Source organism: Zonotrichia leucophrys, chromosome 13 (genome assembly GCF_028769735.1).
Source record: "Zonotrichia leucophrys gambelii isolate GWCS_2022_RI chromosome 13, RI_Zleu_2.0, whole genome shotgun sequence".
Taxonomy (NCBI): domain Eukaryota; kingdom Metazoa; phylum Chordata; class Aves; order Passeriformes; family Passerellidae; genus Zonotrichia; species Zonotrichia leucophrys.
This window is the reverse complement of record NC_088183.1, coordinates 10,478,315-10,505,977: the sequence shown is the minus strand read 5'-3', so window position 1 is coordinate 10,505,977 and position 27,663 is coordinate 10,478,315. Positions and strand designations below refer to the sequence as shown.

Below are 27,663 nucleotides of genomic sequence, written 5' to 3'. Positions count from 1 at the left end.
CCATGGTGGTGTTGCTGCAGCCCCATGTGTGCTCCCATGCCCAGACCCTGAGTTTGGGGTGCACTGAGCCCCAGGCAGTTCTGCCAGCACAAGAGCAATTTGAGCTAGACAGGCTTGGGTACTATTGAAACTCTGCTCTTTAATAGTCATGCTGGCAAAAGGCCAGTTTCACAGATTGGATGGGTCTGATTCTCAAAGGAAAGGGAGAAGGATATTCTTTGTTAGTAAAAATAGAATATAAAAGTTATAAACTGCTTTTATAACATTTCTGGATCATGGGGTGCTTTTTTAGCATCTGCTCCCCTGAGAAGTGCCACAGCCTCACAGGCACTGTGGGCCTGTCCTCCCTTGTTTGCTATCCATTGCTTCTCACCCTCTCTTTTGATGCCTGAGCACTGGCATAATAATCCAAAAAAAGAAATTTTATCTCAAAACCAGTTCCTTTACTTTCTCCTCTTTTTTTTCCCCTTCCAAATTATAACTCATTGAGTTGTAGTGGAACCACAGTCAATGAGGCCAAATGCCTTGGCTTTGAGTCCTCTATTATTATTTGACCCTGCAAAGAATTGCACGATCTAAGTAAAACACAGTAATTGTGGTTGTGCACTGGAGAGGCAATTATTTTGCTCAGTGGGTAAAATTAGGCACCTGTAGGAGTTCAGTTTGGTCTGGGTTTGGTTAGGTAGGGGGCATTTTTTTAATGGAAAACACAGTTTTTATGAAAATGTGCTGTCCCAAAAATCAAAGCAGTGATACATCATGTGGAGGCTGTGAGAGATTGGCTTAGGGTGATGTGTCTGAAGGTGAGAGGCATTAAATGGAGAAAAGGGCTATAGTGAAATAGAGAAGTTCTCTACATTTTCCTCCACTTCAGAGGAGCAAAAGCAGGTATGGTTTCAGAAAGTTTTAGGTAATGTTAGCCTTGGTTTGATCAATAATCCTAGTAATTGCTGAATTGCATGTGTGGCTGATTAGCCCTTGCAGAGTACAGAGGGTCCCTGTGTGTGTGGTGGGTCAGGGCTGTGGGGTCACCCTTGCCCAGGCTGCTCTGGAGGGATGTAGGACAAGCAGTGAAGTATTTGGGGTCACTGTTGTGGTCATGTGTTTATAGCACAGTTGCATGTGGGACAGAAGCTGTTAGATGTCCTGCACAACTATGTGAGCCAAGTATTGCTTGTCTCCTGCTTCATTTTGGGGCTGCTTACTGGATTTCTGCTCAGCGATTCTTTCATTGTTTCAGATACTTCTGGTGTTCCTATTTTCCCCACTTCTGCTGGTTTTATTTTCCCCTTGATGTTTAACGCACCCTTTACTCTTTCTCAAGCAGTTTGCAAGCCTGCAGGCTGCCTGGCTTCCTCTCTTACAGCAGGGAATTGTTCTGTAAGGTTTTCAGTAGCTCTCTGTAATGCCCAACAAATACGTAATGGCATTTTGTCTCTGTAATTAACACTGGTTTTGTTCTGCTGTAAAGCGTGGCATTGCCATTTCCATAAACACTATAGTGTAAAATCATTAAAACAATAAATTGACCTGATCTCTAGTTGAAAATAGAAAGGTGACCAAGTGCCATGAGTTTTCCAATTTTTCATGTTTAATTAAACAAGGGAGAAGAAATCTGCAGGTTTGGATTGAACTGTGTATTTTGTGGCTGAGGTACAGCACAGTCTGTAACAGGAGATCTCATTAGATCACTTGTTCCCATAAAATCTAGAGGAATGTGAGCCCAGCCTCCTGCTGCAGAGTGGTCAGTGTCCCCCTTCCTCACCTGAGCCCAGCCCCAACCCACACTGGCTTCAGGATGAGGGCTGAAGGCTTATCCAGCCTCTCATCCTCTGTGCCTACACAGGGAAAACTTGTGGAGCTGCAGAGCAGAGGCTGACTTGGCATCACCTCTCTGGTTTTAATTACAGCAGTGATTAGGAATTCACAGCCTGTGGTGTCCCAGGAGCTCCCTGGCCAAGCTGGAGAAGGTCAGAGGTACCGAGCTGCATTTAATGGCAGGGGCTCCTCCCAGGAGCCTACATGGAGTCTGAGGAAAAAGGAAAAATAAGAATGATTATATTCTGCAAGCAATACACAACATCCCCAAATGCCTCTGCCTGCATGGCTGTGACAGCCTCTGTGCATGTTTTCATGAAGATGTTAATTATTGCAACAGCTTCCATTTAAATAAACAAATGGTTTCCAGTGATGCAGTCTGACTAATAATTTTATGTGTCCCTGGGAATGCTGATTTTCCCTTTCCCCTTGGCAAATGGAAACTCTCTTGTAGTGCATAGTCATAATTTGAGTGCCATTTGTGATTTGGATCCCTATTGCAAATTCCCCCAAGCCCTCTGCACAGAGCACTGGCATGTTTTTTGTTCTGCACAGGAAGGTGAAGGAGTGTGGTTCAAGTTTTGCTGGATGCTTCTTTGTGCAAATGTTCTGTCACTGACCCCATTTCAGGAAAACAACTATAAATCTCAGGGTCTGGGCTCTGCAGAACTGAACATGAGAAAAGAGTTCAAAAGGCTTGTAGTGTTTCACTGGCGTGAAATCCCTCTAAATCAGCCTGTCTAGATTGAGATGTTTTAGATCCTGGAAATTCTGTTTCCTCAGTGAAATGAGTGAGCAGCCAGTGCCGTAGCCAAGGACACGGATCCATGGTGACTGCTGGCTGAAGGGATATTCCAGCTTGCTCTGGGAGAAGCAGAGGGTGTCTGTGCTCTGAGCCACTGCGTGGCACTGGTTCTGCTTTGCAGTTCCCCACTGCAAACTGTTAATTCTCTCAGCCATATTGAAAAGCTGCTTATTTGGGTTTGGTTTTGTGCTATGGAAGTCTAATGTAAATAGTCGTTTTTGGGGCTTGAATAAAGGGACAGTGATGGGACACTTTGCCCAGTTTCCAGGATAAAATGGATCACCTGCCTCTTCCCCACCCCACTGTGAGTGCAGGGGGCAGGAGGATATGGATGCCCCAACAGGAGTTGTTCTTCCCAAGCAGGCACTGATGGAATGGTAGGGAGGATGTGATTGTGTGGCTGCACAGGACCAGTAAGATTTTAATTGCATTAGGCACACACCAGTAGTCTGAGGCTGTTCCCACACTGGCTTATGTCACTGAACTCCAACTGGAGTTACAGAATCACTTCCAGGAGAAAAAGATGAAAACTGATTTGTAAAAGAGAGCCTTTTGTTGCCAAAATAAATAAATAAGCCCTGTTCTGGGGGTGATTGCTGTGAACACAGGCTGGTGGGTGCCCTGGAGCCCAGTGTCACTGCTGGCTGCCCCAAGGCTGCAGGAGTCCTGCTCAGCCCAGACCCAGGCTGGGAAATTTCCCTGTGCCAGGCACCCCCAGCTCTTACCCATGGCTGTGCTCTCTTGGCACTTCTCCAGCACTTCTTCCTTCCTTTCTCCAAACCACTTTTTTCTGTCCTTCCTTGCATATTTGTTTCTCTTTTCTTTGCCATGGGAATATTTTGGAAATCCATTGATGTGAAGTGCCATTTGGAATAAATGGAAATGTCAGTGTTTCCATGTGCCACATGCATGGGTGCCATGCTCTGCTTGCTGGCACCCAGGGCTGCTTGCTTGTGGGGAACACGAATTGCAGCAGGCTGGTAGATCCACTTCTGGCAACAGAAATGGGGCCAAGCGGTAGCAGAAATGGGGCACAAAGGTAACAGAAATGTAGAGAAGGGGTGTGGAGAGCATCCTGCTGCTGATCCTGAGCCTGAGGTGACAGCAGCAGCTGCTAGCTGTGCAGTCTGGAGTGCAACACTGCCTTGCTGATGGGTAACCCAGCCCAACTGTGCTGGGTTTCAATTACTATGATTTATTTTCCTGATCACATGAGAAATGTATTCCCAGAGCGTGTGACCATGAGGTGCTCACCTGCTTGTCATGACCTGTCAGAGGAGGCTGTGAGCCAGCACCCTGACCCCTCTGTCTGTAGGTATAGGGAGGGGTGAGGCAGTTCTCTCTGATCATCCCAAACACACCTGGGCCCTTTCCTGGCCACCATCCCAGGGCAGGTTGGCTGCTCTGAGCAGATCAAGTATGGACTTATCACGAATCACCTGGGCATGCAAAACCCAGGATTAACTCTTGTGAAAGGCAACTTGTGTGAACTCTGCAGTGCCAAAATTGAATGTGAACAGAAATTGCAGCCCTGACTCTCATGACCCTTCTGTTGATGCTATGAGCTCTGGATGTCCATGGATGCCCTCGACCCAGATGGGTGTAAAGGCCTGGTCCTGTTTCTACCCAGGCAATCTCTGCAGCTGAACAGGGCAGGAGCGGGACAGAAGCAGGACAGATGTATATGGCTATAGCCAAGCATCCCCCCTGGCAGTGCTGTTCCCACAGGCACCTTCCCAGCTTTCCATTTTCAACTTAACTGCACAGATGGATACAAAACAGCACTTACAGGCTGCTGTTGAGAGAGTAATTCCCAGGATTTCAGTGTAACCAGCAAGCTGGGTGGCTGCTTTTGGTGGGACAGGCTGTTTCTGGGAGCAGACTGTCTTAATTGGGACTTGCTGAAATGCTTTTGCACAAATAGGCAATTCAGCAGTAAATTAATAGCTCCCTTGCTAAGCTCTCCTAGTTTTTGTAGTAAAAGTATGTTTGTCAGGCTGCTTTTCATAGTCTGGTGTTGAGAAATATTGAGGGGAGAAATCAGTACTCTGTCTCAGTCCATAGAATCATTCTATCCTAGAATGGTTTAGATTGAAAGGGACCCTAAAGCTCATCCAGTTCCAACTGCTCTGCCATGACCAGGGGCTCCTTACATTATACCAGGTTCCTCCAAGCTCCATCCAGCCTGTCCTTGAACACTTCCAGGGATGGGGCATCCACAGCTTCTCTGGGCAAGCTGTGCCAGTGCCTCACCACCCTCACAGTTCATACCAACATTATTCAGTTCCAGAGTCAGTATTTTATCACATGTGGAAATTTCTGAAAAGGTCCTCAGATCTCAGGAGGATGGTGGACATCTCCCAGTAACATCATCTGGATGTGATTATTGGAGGGGTTTAACCATTCTTAAAGAGGCTGGTTGTGGTCCCGGACGTTTGCAGAGTCAGGAGTTCTCTGGGAGCAGAGATGGCTGTGAGATGTTGGCCAGAACCAGGGAGCAGCATGGGGCCAGAAGGACATTTGGGCCAGAGCTCTCAGGGGGAGATGTATGACCCTGAACATGGGCTCTGTGTTGCTGTCCCCTTGCTGCTGCCCTCACCATTTCACAGCCCAAAAGTGAGTAAGGCTAATTGTTTGTTATGGTGGCTGCAAACTTACCAACCTTCTCCAGAGCCCTGTGCAAGGGATGCCCCTGTCATCACCACCTGGCCTGTGCCAGCCCCAATGCTCGCTTGGCACAAACACAGGAGAAGGCTACTAGAGGGTAGTCCTGACCCTCAGGACTTTCAGGATAGTGCAGCCCAGACACTGCTCCCAGGAGGAAAAAAGCAGGTTTGTGTTAGTGGTGCTGTTGTGTGGGAAGTCCTGGCCCGCTCATGGAAGTGAAGCCATTGAACTCCACAAGCTGGAGCAAGGCCAGAGGGCAAGAGGGAAAGGGCTGCCTCAGCTCATGTGGCTGAAAAACTTTTTTAAGACCTTGACTCTTGTAAAGTCATAAATAGAGCTGTGGGAAACCTGAACTGTTTGGATTCCCCCTGGGCAGCACCTGCTTGGCTCATTCCTCAGAGGGCTGGCCGATACTGGGGACTCCTCAGTGAGGAGCTGAGGGCTCTCACTGTAAACAGGAGTTTTTTAAAATGCTCCTTGTGCACTCAGTGCCCAAACACGAGTCCCCAGGGGACCGCCTGACCTCTCTGGAGCGGTGAGCCACCTGTTTGGCTCCTTCTCTCTGGTGGCTGTTTCTGTTTGTGCAAAAGGGAAAAGTAGGATAACCTGCTGTGGCAGAGTCTAGATGGATGCCTCATCCACAGCGTGACCTTGCCTTTCCCAGGAGCAGCTCCCACTCTGTGAGCCCAGCACAACTACCTGGGCAGTCCTGCTCAGGGGAGGCAGAGAAAGCTCCTGGCAGCCCTGAGGGGTCCTAGCTGGATCCCAGAGCTTCTTCCAGCATATCTCGCTCCAGAAAACTGCAGCTGCATCACTCCTGTACACTGGTACTCAGCTGTCCTTAGGGAGTGAGCTGTCTGCTCCAGCTCACCCTGCCATGCATGCTTCCTCCTTTCTTCTGTCTCTTCCATACATGCTCAGTCAGGATGGCCACTGGCAGGCAGCCCCTGGCTCAGCAGAGCAGGGTGTCTGCTATGGCTGATGAGGCAAAGCATGTTCTCCTTTTCCCCGAGCCCCACGCTGCCTCTGCCCCTCCGCAGCCTGACCTCACCCGGCCTGACCCATCCCTGTGGCTCTTGCAGAGGTTGCAGTTTCGCTGGTGGAGAAGATGCAGGCTCAGGAGATCCTGCGGAGCCTGCGGCTGCCCGAGTTCGATGACCTCAGCCAGTTCTTCCGCAACCTGCCGGCCACGGCGCTGGTGGGCCTGGGCGCCTTCGCCGCCGTCGTGGCCTACTGGTTCGCCAGCCGGCCTCGTGCCGTGAAGCCGCCCTGCGACCTGCGCATGCAGTCGGAAGAAGTCGAGGTGAGGGCAACCCCCGCTGGCTTTCCCCAGGGTCTGCATGCCTGGAAGTCACAGCATGCATTGGGTTTCAAGGGACCTTAAAGATGATCTCATTCCAGCTGCCTGCCATGGGCACTAGACCAGGCTGTTCCAAGCTCCATCCAGCCTGGCCTTTGACACTTGCAGGAACGGGGCTGCCACAGCTTCTCTGGGCAACCTGTGCCAGGGCCTCACCACCCTCACAAGAGAGAATTTATTTCTAGCATCTAATTTAAACCCACTTTATTTCAATGTGAAGCCACTACCTCTTGTTCTATCACTATGTGCCCTTGTAAAAAGTCCCTTTTGCCCCTTTCATTAAGGTCTCCCCAAAGCCTTATCTTCTTCAGGTTGAACAACCCCAACTCTCTCGGCATTTCCTCATAGGGTAGGTGTCCCATTCCTCTAATCACCTTCATGGCTCCTCTGGACTCTGTTTCTACAGATCTATGTCCACAGGGCACACCAGAATGGCTTTTTTGTTGTTTTTGTTTTGGTAGTTCCCCAACCTCATCCTGAAATCAACCATGTAATGCACTGTGCCAGGGATCACTTCACCCCATCACTTCACCTTTTCCTGTAAACTAAAAAACTAGAATACAGAATACATGTTATTCTCTTAGATTTTCAGTAAAATTTTGGTCTTAGCTTTGTTCAACCATCTGTTGCAAAAAATTAGAGGCATTGCCATTGCATGGGAGAAACAACTGAAAGGCAACAGCTGATGAGACCAGATCACCTGGCAGTCTTCAAGTGCACCCATTGCTGAATTTGGTGCTGCAAACTTGGTAATAGTAAGAAAAAGTAAACCTGAACCCATGCTTAGAAGCTGAGGAGTTACTAATTGTTATCCTTGCAAATTACTTTAATGATGTGGCTCTGTCTTAAAGAACAGAAATGTTTCTGAGTATTGTCTCCACTTATTTTAATATCTGAAAGTGGGATGAGAATTTTTAAAGCCTTTTGTGATGCTCCCCATAAGACGGCATTGTCTTTAATTGCAACAGCTTTTTAAAAGGGTGGGAGGAATTAACATTTTTCAAGATAATTTTTCCCTGTGATTAGGGCTTTAGTTTTTGGGTTTTTTTTTGCTCCCATGCAGTCCTGGTTTGCTCATTCTCACTCTACTTGTCCACTCCTAAAACACCTCTGCCGAGCTCATGGCACTGGGGGCTGGGCTCTGCCTTGGTCTATCTTTCATGTTGGCCTGGATGTCCTTGTGGAAGTGCTCATGGTGCTAGTCCTGGAGACCTGGGGAGCCCAGAGCAGTTGCTTCTCCCAGCACATTCCCACTCCATTACTTCCAGATCCATAATTCCCTATTAATTCCCTAGGGGTCAAGTGTTCCTCTGTGACCAGAGGGCTCTCCCTATCCCTGAGGTGCTGAAGTCAATGTCCCCCCCCTCACATCCCCGTGGGTCTTGGGGCAGGTGGTGGTCACAGAGGTCTTGCTGGCATTTGGGGAGTGTGCTGCTTTATGGTGGGGGTTTCCCCATGTCCCACCCTCAGGCAGTGCTGCTGGCTGTGTCATTTTGTGTCACCTCGTGTCACGCAGGGCCTGGCTGGGGCGCGCCGCTCGGTGATCGGGGACAGCCCACAGCTGCTGACGCACTACTACGATGATGCCAGGACCATGTACGAGGTCTTCAGGAGGGGATTCAGCATCTCTGGTGAGAGCACAGTGGTGAGGAGGCCTAGGAGCAGAAGCTGGGAGAGGTGGGGACCAGGCCATGCAGGTGTTCTTACCCCATGGTCACTGGTATTGTCACAGAGCTCTCACACACTTGAGACATCACTTCCCACTCCAAAGAGCCATGATAACTCTTCCCTGCTCCATAATTATTTCCATGTCTGCTGTTTATGGTGTTCTGCTTCTTTGGATGCAACAATGTCATGGTCAGATTAGTATTTTTGGTACATTAAAAGAACCCCAGAAGATCTGCACATATTCTGCCCCACAAGACAGGGCTAGATGAAGGAATCAGTAGGTGTGTGGAGGAATGGATTCCTGCATGTAGGTACCATTAGCAAATTATTCAAACTTCTCAAATTTTCATCTGGTCACGCACTGCTGCGTGTTGTTTTACCTTCCTCCAGAGTAGGCTGGGCTAAATATAGTAGTTTTTACCTTTTTAAATCAAAAGGCAGCACAAAAGGCAGTGGGATGAGTGCTCTTATCAGCCACTAATGCTCATGCGACCTTTGGAGAAGTGTCTTTTAATGAGGCTGTTTGGGGCAAACTGCTGCTGTCAGTGGGAGGACTGAGGCCTTTTTGGGGGTTCCCAGCAGCTCATCTCCCATCAGATGCACTTGTGTGTGTAATTTGCTTGGGATTGCTGTGAGAACCAATCCATTAACTATGGATTTACTCCTGGAGGGCTCCCCCACATCGTGGCCCCATGTGTTAACTCCTGGCACCGCCTCCCATAACTCATCATCTCTGCTTGTGTCTTTCAGAGAATGGCCCCTGCCTGGGGTTCAGGAAGCCCAAGCAGCCCTACCAGTGGCTGTCCTACAAGGAGGTGAGCTGGATGTGGCACCCACTGTGCGTCCTCTTCCCCTGCCCAACACAAGAAGGGGTGTTGGGGTGCCTGCACGTTAGACCAGGGGGTTGCTCATGCAGCATGTGATGCCTCCTGCTGTCCCCACCCTGGCACATCCAGGTGTTACATGGGTGTGTCACTTTCAGGGGCTGGCTCCATGCCATCAGCCCACTCCTGAAAGCAGCCCTGAGGCACTCTGGAGCCATGGGGCATCGCCGACCTCATCAACTGCTAGCCAGCTAATGATGGTTCATGATAACACAAAAATTGGACTTTTAGATAGGAAATACAATATTTTGAGAGCCTCCCTGTAAGTCTTGGCTTGATTTGGTATCATTATGTTCCTCTTTTTTTATGTATTTTTTCCTCTCCAAATTCCAGGTGGCTGAAAGAGCAGAAGCTCTGGGTTCAGGCCTTTTGCAGCAGGGCTGCAAGCCATCCACAAAGCAGTTCATTGGCGTCTTCGCTCAAAACCGCCCAGAGGTGAGATTTTATATCCAACTTCATATTGTATTAATAATGTTCCTGACCTGTCAGCTTGTTCTCAAGGTATATCTGCTCTCGAGGCCCCTTCTCACCTTTGTGCTTCCATGTTCTCCTTCAGTGGATCATCTCTGAGCTGGCTTGCTACACCTATTCCATGGTGGTGGTTCCCCTGTATGACACCTTAGGTCCTGGAGCCATTCGGTACATTGTCAACACAGGTAACATCCAAACTGATGTGATCTCAGTTCTGTTGCTCAGAATGGTTCATTTTCTGCTTCTAAAAGACAGATGATCATAGAATTCAAGAATGGTTTGGGTTGGAAGGGACCTTAAAGCTCATCTGGTTCCAACTGCCCCTTCATTGGCAGGGACACGCTACACCAGGTTGCTCCAAGCCTCACCCAGCCTGGCCATGAACACTTCCAGGGATGGCACATTGTGATTTTACTTGTTGAGTGTCTTAAATTCACTTAGAGAGGTTCCTGAGAAGCTGTGTGTCCCTGTGCTGCCTCTGTTGCATTTTCCACATGCCCAGTTTTGCATAGCCATAGATAAGGGCTGCTCTGGATGTGGGAATGTGTCCACCCACTCCTGTGTTGCTTGATATTTTGCCTCCTAGATTTTTTAATGCATGTGGGGACCAATTTTAGTATTTTGAACTGACTCCCAGAATAATCATAAATGTCAGCCACAGCTTTGTCATTGACTTAGGTTACCTAAGACTGCATTTTTTCCTCATTTTTCAAGAGAAGCATGTGTTGTATGCTGGGATTTCTGGCTTATCCTGGAGTGACTATCAGAACTGATATAGTGTTAGCTATGAGCCAGTCTTGCATTAAAGAAGATTTACTGCAAACAGCTTGTTTGGCTGTTTTTCTTGCAGCTGACATTTCCACAGTCATTTGTGACAAGCCTGAAAAAGCCAAGATACTCCTTGACCATGTGGAGAGGAAAGAAACACCAGGCCTGAGGTCTATCATCCTGATGGACCCGTTTGAGAAGGAGCTGACAGAGAGAGGGAAGAGCTGTGGGGTTCGCATCCAGACCATGCAGGAGGTTGAGGTGAGTTTGCTCTCTCTCCCCTTTTACTATTTTTTGTAATATCTGTAAAAAGACACTACCATGCACAAGGACTTGTGAGTTGTGTGCCAGGTTCAGTGTCTGGAGAGCACAAAAGAGCAGCTTGTGGCTGATAATGCTGATGCTTGGTGCACTTGCCTCTTGGTGTTATTCCTTGTTGATAGCAGAGCCAACATCTCAATTCTTGATCCTCAAGTATGCTATCAGCTGCTATTTAAGCATGGGAAGGGGGTTGTTATTTGAGACATTTTTCTCATGCAATGTTACCAATAAGTAAAACTTTACAAAAGGAAGGCCTTGTAAAGTCATGGCTCAGTTACTTTAGCTAAGCAGAAAAGGACTGTGGGAAAGAGACTCAGCTGAAATAGGGGTAGGAAAACAAGTTATATAACTTGTGTATTCACAAGTTATAAAAATTACATGTTCACATTGTGCTGTATGGTGGTTGGTTGAATTATGTTTGTTGTGCTTTAAAACTATGTAACTGATGATGGGCAAACTCCTTAAAAAGGCCTGGTTTTTGCAATAAAGCAGCTCTCCTTTGTACCTGCCTGGGGACTCTGTGTCACTATGGACCCTCACCCACACTACATGTAAGCCTACAGCCTCACACTTGTTTGAAACATCCTGGATGCAGCTCAACCAACCCAAACACCACCTGAAATCCAAGGAAGGCACTGCAGTTGAGGCAAGAAACTCAGGATAATGAAGATGGCCTCAGTGCCACCTAGGAATTTGTCTGCTTTAGCTCACACTCTCCCTTAGTGGTTTGCAGATTATTAGCAAATGGGTTACACTGCAGGAATTAAGGTGGAAATCACTTTTGTTGCTTTCATCTTTTCCAGGACTGTGGCCGTGAGAATCGACATGTACCTGTGGTGAGTGTTGGCTTGTTGCTTTTCCCACTTACAACTGCACAGGAGGGACCTTAAAGCTCTTGTTCCACCCCCCTGCCATATTCTGGGACACCTTCCATGGGTGCTTGGTTGCTCCAAGTCCTGTGCAATCTGGCCTTGAACATTTTCAGGAATGGGACAGCCACAGCTTCCCTGGGCAGCCTGTGCCAGAGCTTCACCACCCCCACAGGGAACAATGTGCAGTATTTCCTTTATTCCCTCTACCTGGAACACTTAATTGAGATAGCTCATCCTGCTATGAATGTGTTAATGGGACAGTAATTAAATGCCATTGTTAAGCTATCCTAATTCCACTGCCTTACCCTGGTGGCACTGGAATGTCTCTGTGCCCTTCACTTTCTGCTGGGGTTCGTATAGTTCAGAAGCACTACTTGGCAGTATTTATATGGGATATTTTGGGAAAATTGCTTTGATATTTTTCACTGGCTGCTCATATTCATACAAAACTCTCAAAAGCAGCTTCTGATATTCAAGCTGTTTATTTAATCATTAATGACCCAAAATAGTGCACGTATGGGGCGGTGCTGAGAATACAGAGATGCTGCTGGAAATGGGAACAATCAGCAGCTTTGGAATCTTGTCCCCTGTTGTGGAGTTGTTTGCAAAATTGACCTGGAAATTGATGAATTATCTCAAGCTGTCCCACGTGTCTAAAGATACAGGTGGTGGATTGGAAAATGCTAACTGTGAGACAAAAACTAAGGCATGCTCTTGGTGCAGCTGGAGGACAGCATAAAGGGAGGAATAGAGCCTGCATCAGCTGAAGAAACCTGGTTATATATGCTGAGGGGAATTATACCTTTTTTTTTCTCTTGTCAGAGCAAAAACATAATTGGTTTGATCTTTAGGTTTCTACAATGTCAACAGTCTCTACCACTGACACATCTGCATTTGACTGATGTGATTTTCTTAATCTCCTTTTGTATTTCTAGCCTCCTCGACCAGAAGATCTGTCAATTGTGTGTTTTACTAGTGGCACTACAGGTAAAAGAGGCATTTTAATCTAGAAATGTTAGACTATCTTATGAAATTAATTATGAATCCAACCTCAATACATACAAACTTCCTGTTATACTGATATGGCAATGGTATTTCTAGGCATTTTTAATATTTAAGAATATATAGGTTTATATACTTCTGTAGATTGCAAATTAAAAATAACAATATATTTATTTTTCAATTGAATTCTCTGACATACATTTTGCCATTATGATTTCCCAGTTGTCTGAAAATCCACCCATGTCTCTGCTTCCCATTTTGTTGTGTAGTTGTGACGCACTTGGTTGATTGGTATTTATCTTTTGCAAATGTTAAAAAAAAAAAGTGGTTCCAGAGCTTTCCATTCTCTGTATCCTAAGCACATTGATGTCTCCAGCCTCACCAAGGTCCTTGTCACCACCTCTTGTGTGTTGCTCATGACACCAAGTGCTGGAGAGGTTTGGGATGAGCCTGGTGCTGGTACTCGTGTGTTGCTGGCCTCTTGTTCTTGGAGAGAGGAGCAGCATCATATTCCTGCCTGTTCTTAGCAGAGGCAGTTCTTTCTCCTCTCTTCAGACCCTGGTCTTCATCAGCTTGCAGGAATTTCCTCTTCTTGGGAGTTTAGCCTCTGTAACATCTCCCTGAAAGCTGTATGGGCAGATGCACAAGGCATCACTGCTTGGGACACTGCTTTCACACTTGCCTGCAGAGAAGGTCCATGCTCCAGGCACTGCTGGAGCAGCTCTTCCAGATCCACCTGTGCTCTTGGGATTGCCTAATGCTTGGTCCTACACCAAAGCATCCTCAGTTTGGTCTCAGCAGAAGATGCTGGGAGCTGCTGGTGCTCCTCAGATGGCGGGTCAGGCTGAGCACAAGGGAACACCTTCATCCTCCACATCCCAGAAAGGACTTGTGCTTCAGACCAGGTAGGCAACTGCTTTATCAGCTCCAAGTACAAGCTCAAGATGTATTAAAAGGGTTTGGGTATTTTACCTTTGTGTATGGTCCTTAGATTTGATATCTGCACTTCAGAGTGCCCCGGGCAGGGCACTGAGGGAAAGGAGCCTGTGACTCTGCTCTGTTCCAGCACTGGGAATTCCTAAAGGGGAAGGACTGACCTCAGTGCTGGACATGAACATCACAGCCATGCACAGAGTGAGTGCAAAGTGGCTGGGCACAAATGGGAGCAGTGGAAATGGAAGGAGCCATGCTGTGGATGCAGCAGGGCACTGTGTGTTTCTGTGCATGTTCAAGTGCAGAGCAATTATTTTTCAAGTCACATTATTGTTGACATTTTTATTTCTAAATAAGAAATTCTGCAATTATTCTTCTAGTCACGTTATTGTTGACATTTTTATTTCTAAATAAGAAATTCTGCATAGAGAAGGTTTCTTTTGATTTTCCTTTTCATTTGCAGATGCAATCATGGGCCAGTTTCCGATTTTGTGCTTTTCTTAGAAGCATGGCCAGAGTTACAGAAATAGGACAATCAGGAAGTTCATTTCCCTTCTCCAATCCAAATCAGAGATTTCCAATTTTGCAAATCATCTCAAACTGAACATTTCATAACAATGATTTGTGATGCATGAGCCCATCCTCTGCTGCTGCAGGACTTTGCACATCACTCTTTGCCTTTTCCAGAGGTTGCATCAACACTCTGGTCTGTTTTCTACATTGTGCTTTGATGTAAGAGTTTTATATAGCCCATGTAATTTTTAGTGACTAAATTTAGAATTTTCTTCCAAAGGATATATTCTCTAGGGCTTTTCCAGTTCCAAAGGGCTTTAAATATTTTTGTATGGTGTGAAAAAAACCTCTGCTCTAGAATTTGTCTCCTGAAAATTGTAGAATTGCAAAGAATTCCCCAGGAGCAGACTTTAACACTTGCTTTTCTTTGACAGGACCAGATGCCCCAATGCCTCCTCAGGGAGAAAAGAGAGGCTGAGGTTACTGATCTTGGATGAGAAGAGCAACTTCCATGGCTGTGCCAAGAAGCCATCAGCACTTGGAAATGGGCCAAAGATATATAGATATCCCCAAACTGTCAGGATACAATTTTTCATGTTGGCTACTCCAGAGAAATCAATCAACTGTCATTCCCTCAAGGATCCACTGATCAGGTGGATAAAAATTGCTTCCCAGTGGTTTCTCCCAGCATGGCCAGTGCATGTTCCTTTTTGCCAGAGCTTCCCAGGGGAGGAAAGTGCTTGCATCCCAGAACACTGATGGATCACACCATCACATTTGTGCTGGAGCACTTGAAAGACCCTTTGGCAATGTGGAAAAGGTTCTTCTATTCTTTTAAAAGTTCTGCTATTGCTTATGAGAACTATCAAACAAGCCTGGCACCAAGATAAGGAGGCCTTGACATTCCTGGGTTATTGATGGATTGCAAGGTATCCATTCTGTAACAGGACACTCACTGGGCCTGTCTTTGTGAGGAAATTCAAACAAGAGCAGTGTTACAGAAATGGCATTGATTTTTTTAAATACAAGAGCAGCATCCCTGCCAACCCTCCTCTCTCAAGTGGTGATTCTGGGAAAGAGCTCATAGAAAGGAGCACCTATTTTTGCTAGGTTAACTCTTAAAACTACTAAGGAAGGTTAAAGCTTGCAGGAGTTCCCCAACTCAAAAAGCTGCAGCTGTCCCATAACAGCATGGTTTGTTCTGGATTTCTCCTGATGAAGGCTCCCCTGGCTCCAGCACTGCTGCTCTGCTTAGACACCATCATCATTGCAGCCTGTCCAGGGCATTGCGCCTGTGTGAGAAGAGGGATGTAGAAGAAGGAGTCAGGATGATAACACTGTTTCCAGGCATAGCAGAGGTACTGGATCTGCATTCAAGTCAGAGGTGGCGTGAGTAAATGAGTCAAACATCTGAGAAATCTCATAGAATCACAGAATAGTTTGGCTTGGAAGAGACCTTCACAGCATGTCTAGTTCCAATTCCCAGCCACAGCAAGGGACCCTTTCACCTAGATCTGTTTGCTCCAAGCCCCACCCAGCCTGGCACTAAACACTTGAAATCCTCCAAAAAACATCTGAAGAATTTTTTCAAGGTGCAGGGACCAGAAAGAAGTGTGCCAGAGGGCACAGTTTTGAGTTTCCAAACCAGTACTGAGCACATCCTCTCCACTGTGACACTGCAGGAGCAGAGCTGCTTCTAGAACTGCAGGGGCTGAGCACCAGTGTTGGGCTGGACACACCTCAGTAACACAAGTGATTCTGGAGTTGTGGTGTGTATGCACAGCTGACACTTGTTCATGGATGTTTCTTGGAGCCTGGACCCATGTGTGCCCCCAGCTGAAAATAACCTTGGCACCTGTGAGCCTGGTTCAGCATGTTGGCATGGGAGCAGCCATGGCTGGCAAAGCTGCCAGCTTCACCCCTGAGCTTCAGATGGGACCAAACCAACCTCCTGTGCTCCATCTTCATCTGCAAGTGTTTGGGACTGAATTACTCAAGGCACTTGGAGCAGCAAATAGGAATTTTCAGTATAATACATTGTGTTTAAAATATCCTACTCTACTGCAATAAATGTATGCAACAATTGCTGTTTGTGCCTGCCTTTAATTCCTTGGGAGGCTGAGTAGGAGTGCTGGTGGTGGTGCTGGCAGGGCTCAGTGCTGAGTGTGCCCATGTCTGTGCCCATGCTAGCAGCACAGCCCTCAAACTGCTCTGAAATGAGAGGATTAAACATACTTTCCTGTGCTGAAACATATTCACAAAGCACCGCAGTCTCTTCCTAATCTGAGAAAGGCAGAATGAAATTCTGGCTGGTTTACCATTTTGTTGCATTAACTGGAGGAGCTTTGCCAGGCTGCTCGTGCCCACTGTTCTGGGGACACTCTGGGCACCTGCAGGTAAAGCTCCCCTGATCTGCCTTCGCACGGAGCAGCAGGAGCTACGTGGCAGTGGTGTGATGGAATTAAAACAATCTGCTTAAAAACATGTTGCAGAGAAAGAGGCTGGCCCCATAATCTTTATTTGAGCTGAGCTACACCTTATTTTCACAAGTAAAGCCTTGGAAGGTGATGAAAAGGGACAGTGCTGTGATAGGAGGATGTGCAGAGCCCTCCATGTCTCTTTTTTGTGAACATGGAGGTTCCAGCCTGTGGATTTGCTTAACAAACACTGTTTTTGTGTCCAAAAGATGTGAAATGCAAGAGGTGCACCATGGTCAGCTGACCATGGTGTAAAAGGAGTGTAAAAAGGCAAATATTGGTGGTGCTGAGGTGCCTATTGGAGGTGGATGAAATGCTGCAGGGGCAGTGCCCAGCTCTGGAACACAGCACAGGGGCTCTGCTGGGTTCCTGATTGATTTAGGGCTGTTTAGCACCTCTGCTGCTGATATTATTCATTCATTCATTCATACTTCCCTTAATTGTAGTCTCAAAGGGTCTTGTAGCCTAATTTTTACCTGCACTTCTCTGTATTTCTCATGTTATCCAGAATACTGGTTAAGCAAGAGTATAACAGCCTTTTAAACAGTGTCTCTTGGTGTTCAAGATCATTCTTAGTCAAAATCTGGATGAAATAAATCCTCCCAAGAGAGGCTGGAACAGCCAGCCAAGTCTGATGGCTGTGCTCATTGAGTGGCTCCATCTGAGCACTCTCAGAAATTGCAGTTAGACTATTTATTGCTGGAACCTGTTTTCCAAAGTCTCCAAGAGAAATATTTCTGTTTGCAGTATCATTTTATTAAGTTTTTGAGTATTGAAGTGTTTTTGGTATGTATTAGTGCACAGAAATGATGGTGAAAATTACTGTGTTTTAAAACTGAAGAAGTAACATAATATTTTAAAATTTTCTTGCTTTGTTTTTTTGCTCAGTTTTTGCAAGTTACCTTCTGGCTTATCTTTTAAACTCCCTCTCTGTTTCCTTTCAGGAAATCCCAAAGGTGCTATGCTGACCCATGGAAACGTGGTGGCGGATTTTTCAGGCTTTTTGAAAGTGACAGAGGTGATTACCCTGAGCTAGAAAACATTGCCATGTGCAGGGGGTGTGGGTTGAGCTGTGGCCCTGCATGGGCTGGAAGGATGCTCTTGCAGATAAAAGATGACATTTTTCCTGCTCAGAGGGCCAAATCCATGGGAATGGAGCAAGGCTGAATCTACAGTACTGGAGGGCATTAAATCCTCTTTGCAGCTCTGGCTCCCAGGCTCTGTAGGGCACTAAGGGCTTCTGAGAAACAATGCTGACTTCTGTAAATCAATTCATTAGCTTTTTTTGAAGAATTAGGAGAGCACACAAGCCCTGTACAGCTGCAACTGGTGCTTGAAGAGGAGTTCAAGCTCCTCTTGTGCTCTGTGTGTCTCATTGTGCCCAAAAATGTCACTATTTATTTGAAACCTCTCTGCATACAAAGTATGTGTGTATAAATATATATATATATTTTTAAGAACATACATGATTTTTTACCAGAATGGTTAATGGTTAATTTCATTGATATTCCAGTATATTTCAGTTTTTGTTATACATATTTCTAACAGAGCACAGCAGAGTGCTGGCCAAGTGCCTTTATAATATGTTTCACACAACTGTAAACTCATGTTTAGAAACAATATAGGAAGCGAAATCAGTTGACCATTACATAGTAAGGATTTTATACATCTTATATAAAACAAATCTAAATAATTTCTGGTAGTGAACAGGAATTCTATAAAATAATTACAATCACATAGGATGGAAAATTGGTTATCTCATACCCCTTACTGGTCTTATTGTTGATGTTGAAATTACTGAAGTTTTTTACTTTAATCCTGGAATTTTCTGAGATTTCCGGACCACTGGTGTAAAGAAAGTGCAACATGTGATGTAAGAAATGCCACTGAACTCACATGTGCCAATGTTTGCAGGACTGTGCCTCCACAGTGTGCAGCACAAATTGCCAGTGGGGGCTCCTCAGCATGGAGCTTCAGTGGCAGCAAGAGGCACAAATGGGAGCTGAGGTGTGGAGAGGCCTGAGCTTCTATGGGCAGGCATTTATTTTGGAACAGTGCTAATTTAGAGCTGAGGGAACTTGGCATTTTCCAGAACTGGTCCACTAAAATGGATTTAGTGTTTGCTGATGGAGTGGGACCCTGAATAATCTCAAAGGTATCAGATTGAGACTCAAGTCTGGTATGATTGTAAATTTATCTCCAGTCACCAGAGTATTGCTAGCAGAGGGTAAATGCCTGTAGCTGATCCACAAGATTTGGGTAATGTCTGACCACGGTAATGAAATAAAGTGTGAAACATTTGAAAGTAGTATAAATTAAGGAAACAAAATGAGAAGTTCTGTGGGTTTATTGTTTACAAGTTCTTGTGGCAGTTTTGCTTAGTTCAGTGATTTTTAGAAACCAAAGCTTTATAAGGTTGTTCTCAAATAGCAAGAAGCTGTTTGCATTTTTATATTTAACTGTGCCAACTGTGAAATGCTATTCAATAGCATAATTTTGTTCTGATTTAAAACCAGATTATTTTGTCTGGGCTCTTAGAGCAGTAATAAAAGAACAACCCTGGTTGATATTAAAGGTTTTGCATTACTGTGCTTGCAGAAAATGAAGCCAAATTGAAATAATGTATAAATAGATCTGCAGGCCCTAATGGCTTCATTGAGACTGACAGACACAATAATATGAAATGGGATGCTAAGAACACCCCATGGTCAATGATGTTTGACTTTGGTAGGTGATGGCTGGGAAGCCATACCCAAATCTGACCAGCCCAGAGTTAACTTCAATAAAATATCCCCTGAGGCATGAACTCCTGTGTCTGCCTCCACTGTATCCCAGGTCATGGGCTATTGATTCCTTCTGAGCAGTGGAGGTGCAAGTGGGTATAAACTGTTAACACTGTGAGCTGATAGATTTTTATACCCATTTTCCACTAACCACTGGCCTTGATGCAAATTATTGGGTAGTCAACCTTTCAGTTTTTCTAATCCATAATATTACAGCAGGCTGTTCCCTAGGAAATGCAGGTAGAAAGGTTATTTTATTTTGGGGAATGGATTAGGTAAGGCTCTTGAGGCCTTTGTTTATTCCAGCCTTCAAGAGAGAGTTAAAAACTTGGAAAAATTAAGACTTTGGTCACTTTTCTTCCCCTATTCCCTTCTTCTTTCTCATCTGTGGGATAGTCATAATGCCCTTAAAATAATATTTTAATAATTTAAAATTATGAGAAACACTAACAGAAGTAATTTTGAAGCCTAAGATTAAATCATTAGTTTTCCAACACATTGATTCAAACCAATGATTAACCCAAGGAAAAGGAAAAACTGGCTAATTTTGACTCTAGTAACACTGTGATTTTGGAATGGGCTGGATGCAATGTGGGAAAGTGCTGCTCCTGCAGATCCCTGCTGGTGTCCAGGGGGCTCCTGCAGGTTAGCACTGGGATCCTGGGGGCTCCTGCAGGTTTGCACCAGGATCCTGCTGCCTGGCACAGCTGAGAGCACAGATCAGGGTCTCGGCACCTCCTGGTAGAAAGCAGTGAATAAAAATGGGATTCTCCATCAGGGTGAGCCTCCATTGCCAGCGAGAGCTGCGTGGGTACAATCTGCCTTCTGCCAAGGAGAGCCCTCTGCATTGCCCTGTGTGTACATCTCCGTGCTCTTTACTCCTCCTGCTAACTGAGCTCCATGATGCTGTGGCTTTAACGCTTCCCTGTGTCCGCCGCTCCCTCCTCTCTTGACAATCTTTACCCTTTTGCTCCTCTGGTGCCATTTTTCTTTTTATTATTTTATGACTTTCTTGTTGTCTTCCTGTCAGTGTTTCTTTCCTTTCTGTCTCCCATGCCCTCCACCTGCAGAAAGTGATCTTTCCGAGACAGGACGATGTGCTCATCTCCTTCCTGCCTCTGGCTCACATGTTTGAAAGAGTTATACAGGTAAGAAACTGCCTGAACTGACGAGGCCTCGTGGGGCTCCTTGTGTTTTCTTCCAGAGTCAGTGGTCTCCTACTTGTGAGGATGTACACATTTCCTATTTGCCTTTAGCACACATGTTTGAGAGAATGGTACAGGTAAGGTCATGGTGTCAGTGGAAATCATCTTTTTTCCACGCCAACAACAAAAAAATAAAATAAAATGAATAAAATACTAAATAACCAGCGATATCTTGTAGCACTAAAAAGGCTTGTACTCCAGAAGTGCCATGTGCATAACACCAGAGCCATGGTCTCAGTGACATGGCTGTGAGTCCAGAGCAAGGCCAGGAGAGTTTCCCAAGCTCTCCAGCTTACACCTGGCTCAGGGATTGAGAAACAGTCCTTCAGCAATGAGCCAAACTCATGGCTCACTCAGCTCATGGCTACTGCTACCTGAGCAATCTCTGGGACAGATTTTCAGAGCACTCTGGGATGAGGTGTTGTGTGAGTCAAGATACTTTCATGCCATTTTCTACATCAGCTAAAATGATTTTTTTGCATAAATAACATGATCTGAAAAAAAAAAAAACCCAACCTGGCAGATACTGAAAAGGAAGAAACTGAGATCTTGGTGAGACATGATCCTCCTGGTGGGGCAGCATGTGGTGGACATTCACTGGAGCCTGTGTCCCCCAGGAATTATGGCAGATCCAAGCTCTTGCCAGCCCACAGAATTGACTCCATATATCTTTTTGACTTGTGCTGCAATTGGTGAGTTAGGCAAGTCAGGTGAGACAGTCACATCAGGTCTCCTGGCCTGAGAAGCTGCAAACTTAAAATAGATCCAGTATGTGAAGGTTGGATCTGGATCCAGTTGCAGCTCTGTACTTCCTCAGGGAGGCCTGTTTCAGGCTGAAAGCACACTTTCTGAGTCAGACCAGCAGCTGAATAAAAACCTCCCATTTCTTAGTAACATCTGTGCCAAAAATAATATATTTTTCCCTGTTAAAACTCTCACAAATTGGAAGTAAAAGCCCATGAAAGATTTAGAGAATTACAGCCCAGCCTTTCTCCACCTGCAAGGCAAGTTGGTCAGTGTGCCAGCACTGTTCAGTAAACAAGAATATAATTATTCAAAATTCATCTGATGGGTGGGCAGAAAGAAATTAGAAACATTGAAAATGCTTTCATTTCAGAGGATGTTGCTGTACTGAAAGGGACAGCTTCCAAAGGATGTCCAGGTTTATCCTCCCATCTGAAACAGCTTAATATATAGATTTTTTCAAAAGGGCTAAAAAGTAATTTTCAAAAGCATTTTGAACAGCAAGCACTGCATCAGTGTCCTAGTTTTAGCCAACATTATTCATTCCTGTAATTTACAATTAAAATCATACATTCAAAGTAAAAATTTCTAGTTGTTATTTTCAATTCTCAATGAGCACACTGGTTACTTTCTTTTTTAAATTCATGTGCAGTGTAAAGCACAGATTCAGCAGTGTGATTTTCATTAAACCCACATCACATGTGTAAAATTCCTGTGGTTTCAGCTGATGGAGACAGTCTCTAACTGTCTGACAGAGCAGTGAGAGCAATTTGGTTAATACTGCAGATTTTTAGGAATGGCACAAAAGATGTGGATGTCTCTTAAGGAATTTTCAACTTATTTAGTTATTTGGGGAAGACAAGCCCACAAAAGGGGGCTGAAGTTTTCAGTCTACTCACAAAGGGTGGGCTCAGCTCTGGCATCACAGGGGCACTTGCTGAGGACACTTTCTCCTCCATACACTGTAAAACCATGGGAGAAGTGCTGGTCTCCAAATGTTGTTCAGTGACAAAATGCCAGAGTGACCCAGTCTGCGGTGGCTCCTTGGCAGGGTTACTGGTTACCAGTAACCAGCTACCAGCTGGCTCGTGGCCAGCAGCCCCTCTGCCCCATCTCACATGTTGAGCTCCATTCTGCTGATGAGGAAAACATCCTGCTTTGTTGTCAAGTACAAGGCTTCTGGATTTGTAGTTTCCATACAAATCAAGCATCCTTCTTGAAGTGGGCTTCTATTTCTGGGATACAGGATCAGGCACTGTATTGCTAACGTAGTTTATATTGTATTTAAACAAAACTAAAGTATTAACATCTAAAAATAGGCTGCTGCTCCGTGTTTTATGATGTTTCCTACTTTGCACTTCTGTATTGAACGATAGGTCCTCATGCTGTGAGCTGCTATGGCAGGGCTGGGCTTTAGGAAAATTCTGATCCAGACTCTGACCCTAACTGGGACTTCTCCATCCCCATATGCAGGGGATGAAGGGAAATCCCTTCTGAAAATTTTGATTCCTTGTTCTTCCAGAACAAGTGGCAAATTTGGCAGATGCTGAATTGCTTGTACTGAAAAACGCCCAGAAGTATTTGGATATTTCTCTTCAGCGCAAAATTTATTGTTACTTTATTGTATTTCCAAAGTCCCATTTTTGCCACGTTGCAGAGCAGAAATTCAGAAAAGGAGCTTCTGCGCTTGGGACAGGAATGCTTTGCTTAGGGAATTGAAAGCCAAGGGTTACATGTGTTCCTCTTTCTCCCCTCAGTCTGTAGTGTACTGCCACGGAGGGCGGATTGGCTTCTTCCAAGGCGACATTCGCCTCCTGTCTGACGACATGAAGGCACTGCGGCCAACCATCTTCCCCGTGGTGCCACGGCTGCTGAACAGAATGTATGACAAGGTGAGCTGCATTTTGATTTCACTCTTTTTGGAACAATGGAGTTTATGTCCCTTTATCACTCATGTGGAAGAATTCCCTTAGCCATGGAGATTTCTCAAGCAGATGACACTATTTCTGCCTTGCTGCAGACACATTCTCACCCTGTGTAATGGATATAGCTCCTTCAGTGTCTAAGTCTGTATTATGACTTACACAGACTCCAGACACAGCTATCCCATATGAATATGAAATCCCTCTGTACTAGCCTCCTACCTTGTTCTCACTAAAATTACCAGGGACGTTTCTAGAGATACAGGATATTTTTTGTCACAGAAACATCAGTCAAACCTGGCTGCACAAGGACTTTTTGTGCCCTTCAGCCAGATTTGAAACTCAAATCTCTTGTTCTGGTGGCAACAACAGCTGGAAATCAGAAATTTCAAAAAGCCTTTGAGGATTTAGGCAGCGTAAATGTGACAGTGGCTTTTGGATTAGAAATCTTTAAAACTAAGGTAAAGGTATTGCAGGGTATTTAAGACAGGCACGTCTGGTCATCATGTTAAATCTGTTTGACTAGCTGGGAATATTTATTCCTCAGAAGACTTATCTGCTAAAGACAAGCTTAAGCACAAGCTACTGATGTAATTTTTCCCAAAGGTCAGGGCTTCTGTGCTTTATTAAGGGACAGGCACTGGGGATTTCTCATTTGTTGAAGTGGAATTTGTGCTGGTGCCTGATTTAGCTCAGGTAAATGCAGCCCCCATCACCACATTGGCCACCACTGATACCTGTTCACGTTGCTCATTCCCTGTTGCTCAGGTTGCCTGTATTACACTGAACCCTATCACAAAAATTATATATTAAGAGCAGCCCTGTCAATCCAGTTGAGGCCTGTACCACTATCCTGTATTTTCCCCCCAAAGGAATCACGTGTGCAATAGGGAATGGAGTGAAACACATCATTCCTTTTTCCCCACTAACAAACCCCAGTGTAGCCTTGTTTACCTGTGCTGCAAATGTAACTGTGCCCACCTGGCTGTGTGGGTGTCATGGGGAGAAGGGTGTTGATGTGCTCCCTCTCCTCTGTGACACCTCATCTGCCATCCTGTGCTCCCACAGATCTTCAGCCAGGCTGACACATCCCTCAAGCGCTGGATTCTGGAATTTGCAGCCAGACGGAAAAAAGCCGAAGTTCGAAACGGCATCATTAGAAACGACAGTTTGTGGGATAAACTTTTCTTTAATAAGATACAGGTAAGTGATTCAAGAAGTGAGTCTGAAGTCAAAGAACTCTCGTTTCTTCCAGCAATGACTGGTTTTCTGACAAGGCAGTTTCAGACAGTAGAAAAAATTTCTTCATGGATAGGATTGTCAAGTGTTGGAACAGGCTGCCCAGGGGAGTGATGGAAGTGTTAGAAAAGGGGGTGGATGTGGCTCTTGAGGACATAGTTTAGTTGTGAAGATGGTGCTGGATTGATGGTGAGACTTGATGAGTGGTAAGACTTAGAGGTCTTTTCCATCCTTAACTATTCTATGATTCCTTAAAGTCATTGTAGTCCACTTGCCTGATGATGAACTGTGGGCAATCACTACTCAATAGTGAACAACAGACTGGAAAATAGAATAGAAAAAGGGAACTGAGCACAGTTTGTTGCTAGTGAAGTTTTGCCTTTTTTGTTTGTTTTTGTTTTTAAGCACCATGCGTAATGTCAAAATTTCAGTTCTCTCAGGGATAACTTTCCAGAGGGAATGGAGAAACACAAGGCAAGCTAAGATGACATTTGCTACATCCCTCTTCAGCAGCACCAAGAAATCACTAATTTATGGAAGAGTGCCAAAAAATTTTTGCAGCTCTCAGATAGAAGAGAGAGGGAGGAGGAAAGGTATCTAGGGATGAAGTTCAGACAGGTGGTCATGAAAAGGAGGTCACGGATCAAAGAGATGCTGCTCCAAAGTTTTCTGGAAAATCCCAACAAATAGTATTGGACTTAGGGTTGGGTTGCAGTTGGGTATATTCAAACCCACTTTTCTTCCTAGGAAAAGAATAAAGTTGTAAAGAAAAATGCACACATGAATCATGGTTTAGCAACCATGAATAAAGAAATCAGAATGCCCTTCTGCTTCCCACACATCTCAGTAAAAAAAGATATTAAATTGGCTTTAAACCAGGTTTTTCTGGGCTCTGTACTACTCCAGGAGGCTCTAATTACTGCATTTTTTTAATCGGATGACTTATCTGGAGACATGCCACTTTATTTTTAACTAAAGAAACTGACTGTACTTGTGGTCTGTGGATTAGTTGTCCTCAGTGTGCAAAGATAGCAGAGTTCACCCAGCCAGGAGCGAGCCAGGCCGCATATTGATGCAAGGGCTGGCGAGACGGGCAGACTCAGTCAGCAGTTGTTTTCTTTTGTGCTGGGTTTTCTTTTTTACTTCTAGAATAAAGAAAAGGAAATGAAGGGGGAGGAGAAAGAAGTGAAATAGGACACAGGAATTGATGTAATACCCTCCAGAAATATTTGAAGGTCATCTGCCTTAAGAAAGGGACAACATTATTTTAGAGGGCTTGGGAGGCAATTCATTAAAACCAGTGAGGTGTAAATAAGCAAAGAAGACTGGATGAGGAAGAGTCTGTTTTTCCCAGCAGTTCCCAGAGCCAGCTCTGCAGCCTGCCCAGGCACAGCAATTGCAGGAGCCTAGGCTGAGCAGCTTGTCCTGCCAGGGACATGAGCACCCCTGTCTCTGTACACTGAATGGGGTTTTATCCCTCAGGAAAGCTTCAGAGTTAGTTCATATTTCCATAGATGGCCTCATCACAGAACCACAGAATGGCTGGGCTGGAAGACTCCTTGAAGTTCATCTAATTCTCACCCCATGCCATGGGCAGGAGATCCTGCACATCTATCCTAGAGAGAGCATTTTGTGCAAGCTCATGGTTTTGCCATCTGCAGTAGCCTCTGATGCTTTCTTTTGTTCCCTCCTGCTCCCTACCAGGCAAGCCTTGGGGGCTGTGTCCGCATGATAGTGACAGGCGCTGCCCCCGCGTCCCCGACCGTCCTGGGCTTCCTCCGCGCCGCCCTCGGGTGCCAGGTGGGTTTGTGTGCCTGCTCAGGGATGTTCATCCACTGCTAGCAAGAGAACACCTGGTGTTTAGGAAAGGAGATGGGTTAGACCTTCAGAACTGCATTTAGGCCAGCTGTACCAGGATGGATCAAACAGCAGGACTTGGGGGAGCCACGGAGTCCTGGTACACCCAGAGCTCAGCGGGTGGGAACAGCTCTGGGATGGCAGGAACAGGGAAGAGATATTTTCACTTTGGGCATCTCCCAGAAAAACCCCCAGGCTCATCCCACCCACCTCTCAGCACCAAACTGAGTATGTGCAATTAAATGTGTTCGTGCAAGTGCTGGGAACTTCATTACACGAGTTTTATTCTGTATATAAATGGAGAGAGTTAATCCTCAGACATCAGCCTAACCCACCTGAGATGTCCACTGCATTATTTCTCTGTGAGAGGAAGCCCAGTGCAACTGAGAGATCTCATTTGAGAGCCTAAAATTAGTCAGAAAAATAAAGGGTGGATTTTCAAAATGTCCCACAAAAATACCTTTTTTTCCCCATTAATAAGTTCCTCTCATAGTGTAACATATGTCCTGAATCAAAGGCTAAGTGCTCAACTCATCATCTCCCTATTTTCAATGATATAGAGCCATGGTCTTTCCTAGTTATGTAAATGGAATTTTGTACACAGTAGAAGCCAGGGACAGTGTCCCCATGGCAGATGGGCACCCACACACTGCAGCTGCAGCCCCTGCTCACAGGACTGTGCAACACAGGGCAATGCTTGAGATTTCAGTTTGGAATAGCAAAATCTTTTAGGATCTTTTAAAGATACCTGTCTCTTTGTCAGGTTTATGAAGGCTATGGCCAAACAGAATGCACAGCTGGATGCACCTTTACAACTCCAGGTGACTGGACATCAGGTAATTATTTTCTTCCACCATTGGAAGAAATAAAAGAAATGCACATTCCTTTAGGAAATTATGGACTGTAACATCAAGGCCAGGTTGGATGGGGCTTGGAGAAACCTGATCTAGTGGAAGGTGCTCCTGCCTCTGGCAGGGGGTTGGAATGAGATGAGTTTTAAGGTTCCTTCCAACCCAAACCACTCTGTGCTATTTCAGGATAGGTTTTATATCCAAAGAGGAGGTGTTGGTATTTAGTTTCAATAGTGCAAAACCTTAATTAAGTGAATGATTTCTGCACACAGACACAGCTCCTGCAAGAACATCCAGTGTATCTACAACTATGCAAGTAACTAATGATAAAATGCTAATTATTGTTTATAGGAGAGATGACAAGTGACTTGATAACTTTGATTTCCAGGTCATGTAGGAGCCCCTTTGCCCTGTAACTTAATCAGATTGAAGGATGTGGAAGAGCTGAATTATTTTGCTTCCAAAGGAGAAGGAGAGGTAGCAAATCACATTTTTATATCAAA

At 45.3% G+C, this 27,663-nt stretch overlaps 1 protein-coding gene across 5 annotated transcripts in view; it reads left to right on the top strand.

Moving 5' to 3' along the window:
* ACSL6 (acyl-CoA synthetase long chain family member 6) overlaps window positions 1-27,663 on the top strand; it is a 57,619-nt gene that overhangs the window by 20,358 nt on the left and 9,598 nt on the right. For 3 of the 5 annotated variants that reach the window (XM_064725262.1, XM_064725266.1, XM_064725264.1), the window contains exons 2-16: window positions 6,373-6,593; window positions 8,167-8,281; window positions 9,069-9,133; window positions 9,536-9,637; window positions 9,759-9,858; window positions 10,524-10,702; window positions 11,566-11,598; window positions 12,570-12,621; window positions 17,504-17,577; window positions 20,413-20,490; window positions 23,049-23,183; window positions 24,282-24,416; window positions 26,157-26,252; window positions 27,073-27,145; window positions 27,549-27,637. In XM_064725262.1, coding sequence (XP_064581332.1) covers window positions 6,373-6,593; window positions 8,167-8,281; window positions 9,069-9,133; window positions 9,536-9,637; window positions 9,759-9,858; window positions 10,524-10,702; window positions 11,566-11,598; window positions 12,570-12,621; window positions 17,504-17,577; window positions 20,413-20,490; window positions 23,049-23,183; window positions 24,282-24,416; window positions 26,157-26,252; window positions 27,073-27,145; window positions 27,549-27,637 — 1,547 coding nt within the window. Of the gene's footprint in view, window positions 1-6,372; window positions 6,594-8,166; window positions 8,282-9,068; window positions 9,134-9,535; window positions 9,638-9,758; window positions 9,859-10,523; window positions 10,703-11,565; window positions 11,599-12,569; window positions 12,622-17,503; window positions 17,578-20,412; window positions 20,491-20,546; window positions 20,625-23,048; window positions 23,184-24,281; window positions 24,417-26,156; window positions 26,253-27,072; window positions 27,146-27,548; window positions 27,638-27,663 lie in introns of all 5 variants that reach the window. The other 2 variants (XM_064725263.1, XM_064725265.1) reach the window with 1 other exon arrangement.